This window comes from Notothenia rossii (genome assembly GCF_949606895.1).
Source record: "Notothenia rossii genome assembly, chromosome: 7".
NCBI lineage: Eukaryota > Metazoa > Chordata > Actinopteri > Perciformes > Nototheniidae > Notothenia > Notothenia rossii.
This window is the reverse complement of record NC_136905.1, coordinates 68,598,945-68,611,147: the sequence shown is the minus strand read 5'-3', so window position 1 is coordinate 68,611,147 and position 12,203 is coordinate 68,598,945. Positions and strand designations below refer to the sequence as shown.

The 12,203-nt window shown below is 45.7% G+C and overlaps 1 protein-coding gene across 10 annotated transcripts in view; it reads left to right on the top strand.

The window, feature by feature from the left end:
- Window positions 1–10,575, top strand: part of esrrb (estrogen-related receptor beta) — a 42,770-nt gene extending 32,195 nt beyond the window's left edge. For all 10 annotated transcript variants that reach the window (XM_079692633.1, XM_079692626.1, XM_079692634.1 and 7 more), the window contains 2 exons: window positions 6,355–6,624; window positions 9,532–10,575. In XM_079692633.1, coding sequence (XP_079548759.1) covers window positions 6,355–6,624; window positions 9,532–9,776 — 515 coding nt within the window. In that variant the 3' untranslated portion in view covers window positions 9,777–10,575. The remainder of the gene's footprint in view (window positions 1–6,354; window positions 6,625–9,531) is intronic.
- The last annotated feature ends 1,628 nt before the right edge of the window (window positions 10,576–12,203 follow it).

The window sequence follows — 12,203 nt, the reverse complement described above, 5'->3', positions numbered from 1 at the left end:
AAAGGCGTTTGAAAAGTGGCATAATGTGGAGTAGAGTGGGCCTATTGAGTTTTAATTGGAGGGCAATCAGAGGATATCAAAGCGCCATCATTAGTGTAGATGGTATCTTTGCCTGACGGGGTCCAATGTCATCCCTGCTCTATTTAGCACACCATGAAAGGTCCATTGGCATACATGACGTGCTTTCAGGTTTTACAGGTTTTTAGTCTACGATTTCAGATGAAACAATCAATCCGATCGGGTGGACTTGTTATCTCAGTTCAATAAGGGAGATATTGAAAGGCTGGTGTAACATATCTAGAGTCTTTTCACAGGTCTGCCAGTGCCAGACTGCAGCCTTGCCCTCATTCTGAATCTGCCTTTGATTAATTGATAATCACTGCGGAGCTTTTGGACACTAGTGTCACTGCTCCAAATAGCCGCATGAAGCAGAGTCTAACACGGCTGTTGCCTGGGGGGGGTAGGGTCATTAGGACCAGTGTTAGGGGGATGCTGACAGATGGCTTGTTGCTCCTAAGGTGCTAACAATCTTTGACACACATAGCGGTCCACCGTCCACCGCCCTGGCCCCCTTCCATACCGTAAAGCGCCATTTCACTCCGTACCCGAGGTTTAGGGATGTACTGTATACTGACAGCTTCAGTACACGTGGACCTGTTTATCACCTTGACATTGTTGCCTTCTTCAGGAGTGACGGAATACCAGCTTGACCCCTCATGCCACCCCACATTGCTTCCCACCCGCAGTGGGAATGTCATGTGTTTATATGTAAAAACGGCCCTGCATTCTGCTTATACAACAGGTACTGGTTGTTTGGTTCCCAGGCCGCAGTGTTTTCAGTGGGGAATTCTCTGAAGGCTAAAGGGCCAAGCAAACATTGACTTTCTGCTGCTGCTGCTGCTGCTTTGCTCATACACAATAACGCTTTTGTTTTGCACTGGCATTTACCCCTAAAATGTAAAATATTAAAACAGCGTTTACAGGCTTAACATGTATTCGATTCTCTTGAATGCTACTTTTAAAATAATAAACATCTTCGTCATGTGTTAGTGCATTTTTCGGTATTAGATTCAGACCAGATTAATCTAATGGAATTGTCTTGTTGGCATTGTTCTTTTCATTACTGGTGTTTTGGGAATATTCATCATCTGGGCTTTATTGGATTCCAGCTCATCAGCTCTGATTTGACAGACAGCCGCCTAGCGGGTTAGTTGTTAGCATGGAGGCAGCGATGTTAAAAAGGGATCGCGCCTCTTGTATGTTGTCGTGTTTGTGTCAGCTCAACCCTCCACCGTAATCACCCACCCACCCATCAGCCCACCCTACTCCAGCCCCCTCTGGGCTCCTGTTTTCTCTTTGCCATTAAATTGTGAAATCTACTTACTGTGTTGCCAGCCTGATCCCACTCAAGCTGCGTAATCTCCTTGTAATAGAGTGTGAATACTGCCCGGCAATAAATCAGCACCTCATCAGTGCACTTTATTAAATATAGACACCAACAGACAGCTCTTAGTATATTCAATTTACCCTCTGACGTAGGCTTCAACACAAGAGATAAAGATAGATTGAGCAATCAGGTGGATGCTGAGGCCTGAACCCCGGCAGGAGAGCGGGAGGAAGGCGGAAAAGCTGCGGGGAGATTGAGATGGGGGCGTATTGGAGGCAGACAGGCAGTCAGGAGTCTGCAGGGCCAGGAAAGGGACATCTGCCAGGCAGGGTGGGGGAGGGATTTGTTTAGCTACTGTGACACATGAGCAGGTACATCCAGCATCCCAATTATGTGTGTGCACTGTTCACAATGTCACCAAGTTGAATCTGCGTAAAATCTGAAAGTGTAGAACTGGAGGTAAAATGTTCTACATAACACTTTGTATGAAATCTTCTTTACTGGTGCCTTTAAGTGATTGTCTGCAGAGCGCCATCCCTCATTAAGCAATGTTGCTTGACGGCGGAGGAGATAAATTATGTGTAATTATAGCAATGATTAAAGCCTGATTCGTCCTGGTCTTTGGGGCTTAACAGAGATATGTAACGTCAGTGTTGGGCAGTGGGACCCTAGGGAGGGCTAAGGACCTCTCTGTTAGGGTCAGCAGGTCATGGGGTGAAGATTAAAACAAGGGGATTACTGTATTTAACGTTCTTCAACCTCATAACGTTCACAGGCTACTGGTCAAATCGCCCATTCCCCAGCTACTTACCACGGGATAATGGGCTGGTTATCACTCTGAAAGAAGGCAGATAGCGGACGCTCCTGAAAGTCAGGGCTAGAGCTGCTAAGAAAAAAAGACAAGATACATGTTCAGTCATCCACTTCCTTTTTTTAGTGTGTATCGACATGATCTCTTCTGTATAAAAACAGCCTTTGAGTCATCAAATCAGTGTCCAGGGAGGCTCGCCGCAAACTGAGCTGTTTGTGTTGTACATGTGGCTGGACTGCAGGTCAAATTATTTATGTCAAGCACAGCAATTTACTACCAAGCTGCTATTGATTGGGTTCTCCTGACGCTGTCATGCAAATTCAAGAAGAATCATGGTCCACACACACACACACACACACACACACACACACACACACACACACACACACACACACACACACACACACACACACACACACACACACACACACACACACACACACACACACACACACACACACACACACACACACACACACACACACACACACACACACACACACACACACACACACACACACACACACACACACCATTATAAAGCTGCTTAAAATTGCCCCTCAATCCTGCATTGGTGACACATTGTACACCTTAGTGTGTCACTCTGCCACATCAGATGAAACTATAACAATCAAGAGGTGCATACATTTTCTCTTTGTCCTTTTTATATCGAATAAGCTTATGGCAGCATGATCATTCAGCTCAGAGTTTTGAGGTTTGATCAAAAAAAGCCGTGCTGGACCTCTGGGGCCCTGTTAGGGGCAGTTTGACTCCGACTGGAGCCCAGAGAGCACTTGACTTGGCTGAGGTGAGCTTGCCGCTGGGCAGAAGTCTTCAGGGCCTGCTTGTCCTTCTGATATTTTGCCATGATAGATCAGCTGCTGTCCGGCTCAGAATGACTCCCTTTCTATCTCCCTCTTCCTCTCCCTCTCATGCCCCGGTCCTTTTCGCTGCCTGCTGCTGCTTTCTTTCCCTCTCCCTTATCTCCCTCCTCTCTGGCCCATATCTTCTCCTCTCTTTTATCCTCCATTTCTCTCACCATTTTTTTTCTCCTTCCTTTTCTCTCCCTCCCTCTGTCTGCTCTGTTGTCTGATTTGAGGGTGAGTTACGAGGGGGCTGCAGCTGGAGGGGGCCACCGTGCCTCGTAATTACATCTCTTTTTATTACCCGCGCTAATGGCCCTCGGGGAGAGGGAAACAATAATAAATTAATAGAATATGAACTCCAGCTCAACAGAAATCTACAGCATTTCATTTTGGACCGTCCTGTGCTCTGGCAGATGAAACGGTGCTCAGATTAATCTCTGCGAGGGGGTTTCAAGCAGCCGTCTGCGGGTTTGGGCTGCCCCCTCCTGCCCACAGCCGAGTGCTTTTGGGGAGATAAAGGGAGAGGTGATGGTTTTGGCTTCTGTTGTTGGTCTTTAGCGGTCTTGTTTCAGCCTTTGAGCTATGATTGATGGAGTTAGTGGTCATTTGGGCTGCTTTGTAGTGTAGTTTCTTTTGCCTACATTTATTCTTGTCCCCTTTTTGTAGATTGAGCTGAATTCCAGCCGTGGCCATGCAGGATAAAATATGTCACATCTAACCATTTTGAAAGTGAAAATCCATTTGACGCATATGATCGCTATATGAGCAGGGTGCTTAAGTCAAAGTGAACAAAGAAAAGCGCTGCATGGTCATTATCTCTGTATACCTGCCATAAAGATTTCCAGACAGAAATCTGCTGGAGCACTCAGCAGTGGAGTGGAAAAGGCCCTTCAAGCGCGCAGACAGGCCTCTCTGATTTGGTCAATATTGTGTCATGTTTGGTCAAACCCCGCCAAGGCAGTGGGCTGGAAATGAAGATGTAAATATTGATATTTCATTAGAGGAAATCACCCACTCCGACGGCACTTAACCGGGCCACCTTCAGAGTGCGGCGGCCGGAGCGCCGTGTGACCTGCGGAGTCGGGAAGTCACTTCATTACTCGATTAAATTGAGTGGAAAAAGGCGAGGCAACGACACGAGATCCCATTTGGAGCGATAATTTAGGCTCTGAAGAGAGGGGATGGAGCAGGGGAAAAACACCACCTCTCCATCTCACAACACTGGATTAAATTCAAGGACTTTTAGCGTCAAAGGTAATTGCAGGCTGCTGGGCTGCATGTGTTCATATGGCTGAGAGGTGTCTGCTGTATCAGAACAACTCTAAAGCCTCTCCGACAAACCCTGAACAAGGCCTTCACACGGGCTGTCACATTGGGAGCAGCGCTTTAGTTCCGCTTCAGCCCTCCTTGGCATTAAAAGGCTAGACAAAGCCTCGCCTGTGATTGTGATGCCAACCTGATGCGGCAATCAAGACCACGTCCACGCTTGCATGACAATCTCCCTCCGGCCATGTCCACCGTCTGTACAACTTAATGGCTACGTATGCAGACAAGGAAATAACACAACTTTTAAGAGGCAGACCGGATACGTGTAATGGCACAGGCCTTTTCAAAATATGGCTTATTGCCTCCGACGATAATAGCCGAGTATTTTGAGTGCTTTCGGCAGTTTGCTTTGTTGGGTCTAATTTGGGCTCTTCAGACCTCTGACCAGAGCGGCCGGGCAGCAGCACCTTTCTGTTAGCACTCTATTCTACTGACTATTGATTCCCCTTCAAAATGTGAAGGCCCTCACATTCTGATCACAATCTGTTAATTAATGTATCCTCCAACTCTTCCCCTGCGGTGGTCATCACCACGATAAGGGAAATTGAACACTCGGGTACTACTCTCCCTGGCTCTTCTTTTCTCTCCACCTGTCTCTTTCTCTCTTCCCGTCCCTTTTGCTCTCACGCTTCCTCATCATGCCTCTTGTTCTTCTCCACCTGTGTGTGTGTGTGTGTGTGTGTGTGTGTGTGTGTGTGTGTGTGTGTGTGTGTGTGTGTGTGTGTGTGTGTGTGTGTGTGTGTGTGTGTGTGTGTGTGTGTGTGTGTGTGTGTGTGTGTGTGTGTGTGTGTGTGTGTGTGTGTGTGTGTGTGTGTGTGTGTGTGTGTGTGTGGCAGCAGATACACATCAGGCTGGTGGCTGCACCCCCGGTGAGATCATTTATATTTAAGAGAAAACTTGGGGAATAGGTGCGGTGAAGCCCTGGTCAATACTGTAATCTATCGCCTCTTAATCACACTGTGGCAGGTAGCGTGGCAACAGCAACTTGTAAAAGCAATCATATTAATCAGGGGCGGAGCTGAAGAGCCTAATATGCTGTCAGAATGAGCCGCCTGCAGGCAGGAGGGGAGATGGAAGATGGAGGGGAGAGAGCGCAGGGTTTATTGACAGCTGAAGGGAAGTACGAAGGAAAAAGGGATGAGATGGTTATCTGGCTATCTGCTCCTCACTCTCTCTTCCTTTCTCTTTTTGCCCGTTTTAATTTGTTTGAGTTTCTCACAGCTCATCTTTCGGGGATCTAGCCGTTGTATTTAATGTTCTATTCTGAGCATATGTAGAGGTGTTGAAGGGGAAATGACAGTGGTTTGATGCGGCCGAGCCAATTTCAGCTCGTCCAGCTGCCGTTGGAGAATGAGGCTCTGGGTTTAAAGCAGGTCTTCAGGTCGGGCTTGAACCATGTGACCCCTGTGCTCTGGGTATGTGTGTGTACTTCTACGTGTATGGATTTATGTGCATACGTATGGGTGTCATGATCCGCGGGTGCACATGTGTCAGTTTTGTTTTCCTCGTTGACACAAGTTTGTGTGTCTGTCCCCCTCGACACCTCCTCCTGCGACACAGTGCATGTCATGTCCTCAACCCCTCCAATGAGAATGTGTCTCAGTGCTAATCCCCCACACACCAATAGAGGTGTGACAGGATACAAGGGGTAACCACCTGGCTTTGTGTCTCCTGGACCTTTGCACCGATTTACTGTTCTCACTTACAGTAAAGCCCTCTCAAGTGCTCTGACACCGGCTTCAAAGAGGACCTTCCACCGTGCATTTAAAATTAAACACCGCTCGCTAACATGTGCCTCGGCATGTACTCCAAGCTACCAGGGCTTGACAAGTCGTGTTTGGTTTACTGATCAAGTGTCAACTTTTACTTTGAAATACTTTCTTCCAACTCTCCTATGAAAAAGGACTTGTATTTCCCATGATGTCCTCCTGTCCCTCATACAGTTTCCTTCTCCGTCCCTCCAGGCTTCTCCTCCCTCTCTCTGGGAGACCAGATGAGTTTGCTGCAGAGCGCCTGGATGGAGATCCTCATCCTCAGCATCGTGTTCCGCTCGCTGCCGTACGAGGACGAGCTGGTGTACGCGGAGGACTACATTATGGACGAGGAGCACTCGCGGCTGACGGGGCTGCTCGACCTCTACGTCTCCATCCTGCAGCTCGTGCGCAAATACAAGAAGCTCAAAGTGGAGAAGGAGGAGTTTGTCACCCTCAAGGCAATCGCTCTCGCCAACTCAGGTGAGGGGCCTTCTGCGCGCTCACACACCCACTTCGGTGTCAGGATTTTTCTTTGAATTAAAACTACGTTTGAAACAAGCATTACCAAAATGAGTGGGTGATCTTAATAAAAAGAGGTATTATTTGTTCAATTGAATTTATAAAGCACTTGCCTTATAACAAAAAGTATTTCAAAGCATGATAGTAAATCATAATAACAAAATAATTGTTTTAAAATATGAAATCATCTTACAACCATATGCTCAATATAAATAAATGTGTTTATAATGTATAACATTCACAAATTATAATTACTTTTAGAGGATTAACATCTTTTTTGTTTTAAAAATATCTTATTATTCCTGCTTAATTTGTTTTAATCACATTGCAAAAGCATTATTGCCTTAGGTTGAATATAACACAAAACTGGGGAAGATTAACATGTTGTAGATTTTCTTTTTCTGAAAATAAAGATAAATGCAAATAAATAAATGAAAACGCTTACTCTGAAATAACAGTATAATTAAAATGCATGTGTATCATTTTCTAACCGATATCTAATAATAACAACTTAATAACATCTAGCCACATGCATTCACATTTTTCCTGACTGGACCTTTGAGTAATGCACACTCAGTGTAATATCCAGGAACCCTAAAGTATTGTCTGACACAGATTCAGAAATGACATTTCTTAGTTTTTCAGGAGTTTTTCAGGGTAACCTTTAGTTTAGAGCGTGAGATGGAGAGATGGAGAGCAGATAAGGGCATTGTACGGGAAAGAGGGATGGAGAAGGGATTTTTTTTAATTGAACACCTTCCGTGTTGTGGTATTTCACGAGCACTCCCTCACCCCTCTCTTTTTCTATCTCCATAACAGTAGCTGCAGGGCACAGCAGCCACGGGAGATACATTTAGCATTTCATTAGGAGCACAGGGGCTGTCAATAAAATGTGTTAAGTCGAATGGAATGAGTATCAGGCAGTGATGGGTCTCGTTTGTTCGAATGCGAGGACGGCACAGCGCTATTGACAGGCTCCTTTTGAGGAGGCAGGACCTGTCCCGCTCTGATCAATGCACGCTGGGTCACTGGGCCGCTTCCCCTTGTTTTGTCCGGGGCTGAAAAATGAAAAATGCTGATGGTGAGCCTTTGCTTTCAGACAGAGCTTTAGTGGGGAGGAGGAGGAGGAGGAGGGTGTCCCGAATGTTAGAACAAGGTCTCTGGGAGATCGCTCTGCCCGGAGCCCCCCTGCTCTGACAGCTGTGAAAATTCATAGCGATTGATTTTGTAATTAGCAGTTTATCAATCGGATCGACGTGGGCTCACTGATGGATTGCGAGGAAATTGTTTCTTCAAAGTTTTTTTTTTTTTTTAAGTCTGCCCCTCCTCCAAGGCTTACAGGCTGCATGTCTCCTGCCCATCTGTTGAGATGTCTCTATCACTCTTTTTATTTTCTCCTTTTTATTTCCCCCTCGCTGCAAAACATTCAATTATAATAGGTTCAAATCAGGTTTATTGCTTAAACGTGTTTGTGCGTGTGGAAAATAGAGGAGTTTGATTTGTAAAAAATGCAGCTTGTTAGGTTGTGAATCCAGCCTCTGTGACAGGAACAAGAGATAATTATGTCACACCACATCCTCATCGGAGATTTTTTTTTTCTTTTTTGCCTTTTGTTCTTCCAGCTTCCCCGCACCCTCCCCCCTCCCCTCCCGCATTCACTTTACAAAACGACCTACTTCATTTTACCACTGTGGATTTGAAAACCGTCAGGGTGAGAAATGTCTCAAGGTCTTGGGAATACAGTTGTTCCAGTCAATGAATTTGGGGCGAAGTCTGAAATCTGTTTTGCGTTTTTATTGTCCCGTGTGGTAAAATATGCACCGCCAAGGTGAGACGAGTCAGGCAGCCAATGACATGCCGCCACCAGAGTGCCAGACACCGGTTAACCAGTGAGAGAAAGTGCGACCCCTGACTGTCCCTGAGAGAGGCTGCGAGATAGAAAGACAAAGGCGAGAATGAGAGGAGAGCTGTAACATGATGTACAGTAGGATCAGTAAAAAACGGTGGCAGTGTAGCGAAACGTTATAGGAGCAAAGAACACCGGAGAGAAGCCAGACTGAAACTGTAGACCGCTCTAAAACTGGCCTCGAGGTGAGGGGGTTCTGGGCCGGTCTAAATATCAGAGGCACAGTCTTTGTTCAGTAGAAGCTAGACATAATATAGACAAATAAGAAATGAGCATCTACAGGGAAACAAATATTTGCAATTTCTTCAGTGCTATATTTAGACGGCTGGTTTTGTTCTTGCATCTAGCTGCGAAACAAACCCATTAGTATTTGTTTTCCCTCTACTCTGATGGTCCGAAACTCCTTTGAGGGAAAGGAAAGGAAATTAATTGAAAGGAAGTGTTGCATTCATCTCACGCTTGTTTATAGCGTCCAATTCTCTAATGGAGCCCCTTTCTTTTCCTTGTTGTTTTTTGTCCGTAAACAATCTGTCCTTTGGAACAGTGAGGTGTTTAATGTGTACTCGCTCAGAACAGATTGGGTGCTATTCATGCCATTGTTACTGCAGGATAACATTGATTTTCAGTCTCGCTGGTCAAGGGCCGTATGAATATCCCACCCAGTCCTCCCAAGACTAAATAAAGAAATAAAGCAGATGTTGTTAAATTCTTTTTTATGATCTATTCTTTATCTTGTCACGGTGTGAGTTATACTGATAATGTGTTCCCTACCTTACTGCTTCGGACAGAGCAGTAAAGATCAATCATGAGATTTAATTTTTTGAAAAATCCATTTACTATCATTCTTTTTATATTACCAGTGTCTCCAAGTGCAAACAACACTACAAGTTACTTTTCTCCTCTTGTCAAATTTCAAAAAATGCCATCAATCTTCATGCTCCTTTCTCTTCCTGTCCCGTCAGACTCCATGCACATAGAGGACATGGAGGCGGTGCAGAAGCTGCAGGACGCCCTGCACGAGGCCCTGCAGGACTACGAGGGAGCCCAGCACCCGGAGGACCCTCGGCGGGCCGGCAAACTGCTCATGACCCTCCCTCTGCTGCGGCAGACGGCCACCAAGGCGGTGCAGCACTTTTACAGCATCAAGGTGCAGGGGAAGGTGCCCATGCACAAACTGTTCCTGGAGATGCTGGAGGCCAAGGTCTGATCGGAGGCCAAGGTCTGATCGGAGGGAGGCTGGTGGGCCACGGCGACAGCAGAGGGCTGCGTTAGCGATACAGAAAGTGACTTGAACCAAGGCTGAGGGTCCCCAGGAGAAGGAGACCCCCACTGACTGTGCTCAGCAGCAGAGAGACTGACCTTCTCTCATCCCTCCCCCTGGAACCCTGGGACACTAAAGAAAAAAAATGCAAAACTTGGTTATTAGTATAAATATAAAAATGATGCAGATTAATTTAAAAATATATAAGAAATACTATGTACAGTAATACTTTTTGTTGGTTTTTGTTAATTGTCAGTGGTCATGCTGTATATGATGAAGGACCCCTCTGTATCTTCAGAATAAGTAGTTGCCAGTTCTTGAGAGCAAGAAGGTTTTCTTTCCGGAGAACTAAAAGTTCCTTAAGTTGATCTGAAGACAGCGGAGGTGTCAACAACCATAAACAGACTCACTTGTCTCAGTTGTGATTTTTTTTCCTGGACTTGACCAGGATGTGTATATATTTATTAATGGAAGACTGAGTGTACAGTTTAAAGTCTGTTGAACTTGGTGGCCATTTTCTCTAGTTCTCCTGGGATTAAAAAAAAAGAATTAAAATGGTTACCTAAATGTGAACTCTTATCAGTTTAAATGTCCTTGGATATACCTCTCCAGAGCTGTGTGATCTTTGTGGATCTGTCTCATACTGGAAGACTTGCTGGTCCCATGTTTAACCGAACTAGCATAGGCAGGTACAATTAGTCGTCTTATTCTGTATTAACTCAGCAATAAAATGAGCTGTGGAGAAGTCAGGCTTAACCTCCTATCCTTCATGTGTTCACGTGCTTTTCAATGCTGCTGTTCCTATACCATGCCTGTGTATCTCAGTCCCACCAGTGGGACACACCGCTGCACACTAGTGTTCCTCCTACCCTTGTAGCGGCTTGTGTCACGTAACCCATTGAACCCCAAATTTGGTCATTGTTTAAGCCCATGGAAATTGCCACTTGGCATGCAAATAGATGACCTGATTCGGGCTAGGTGAAAGATGATCAGCGTGTTTGGTGTGGCAGTATCAAAGGATTTATGCCGAGTGGCAGAAGTCCAGGAGATTCCTTGTTCAAACAATCAGAGGCCCATATGTCAACCGCTCTATTTTGGGCCCCTTTAAGCCTGTGGCAGAGTCATCCCACACACAGGGAGCAAGGTGCCCAGCATCTGCTCTCACCATTTTAGACACCTCTCGTCTTTTAATAGCTGTGCCTGCATTTATAGAGCTCCGACCAAACAGAGGTAAATGGCAGGTGCAGAGCGGGAGTGGTTGCACTTCACACTGGGTTTATTTTAACCCCAGCGGGAGGTTGTTGTCTGCGCGGCCGTACTGTAGACACACTTCTTCTTGACCTCATGTTGACACACCAGCCAGTGCAGAGTAACACTCCTCCACCCGGCCAAGAGGCAGGCAGGCATCTGCGAGGAGACGTCCGGATGCCTGAGCACGCACATGTGAATAGCTATGTAAGAAAACAAAGTGTCAGCACGCTCCTAAGGGTAACAGCAACCCAACAGTGTGTCAGTACAAGGTGTGATCCGCAGTGGGGGGGAGATCTGGGCCTCCCTTCTCCCTGTGTTTAGTCCGTTCCACTGGGTGTGAGTAATGCTGGAGTCCAGTCCAGCAGGGCCATGCCTCTCCTCTCAATATGAGAGAATGTGCTGGAGGTGAATGCTTATACTACTGAAGGATTTTATGTGATGTGATAAATTGTGGCACTGTCACAATAATATGATACTGTGATCAAAGGAATCCCTGACATTGCAGTAGGGTAGAGTTGCAGCCATGCTTGCGATATCAATGGCCAGCACTGATCTAGTGGCCGGCATGCCTTTTATATAGCAGCCTGATTGGCCACGTAATGCAGGAAGAAGACCCACTCCAGCACCCAATCACCCCAACTTGAACCAGCTGCTGTCCAGCTCAAAAGCTCCACAGTAGAGGGTGGCAATATAACCTGAGTTATTTTACTGTTGTGCAATGCACCAGGGACCAATTCTGACTGGAACCATGCTAAAAGCATGCTTTTACTTGGACTTGGCAGAATCTGTTCGTTATTAAGTGACATATTCTAAATCCCTCGGATCAGAAACATGTAAACTGTACAGCAGAAGAACTATATTTGATTTGCTCCACTGATAAAATACTTTTGTGCTTGTTTCAATAAAAGTGCAATATAAATGAAAACTTTTGCAGAAAATCTTTACAACTAGAATTTTGTAGTGGCCCAAGATGATCAGCCAAAAGAATAATTTTAACGGGAGTTCTCTCATCTCCCTTTCTTTCTTTTTACCTTGCAATATGGCACTGTGTTAAGTAAAAAAAGAACATGTCTTACATTACAAACTGTGTCTAAGTGTGTAAATATATCAGCGTCAGTACAG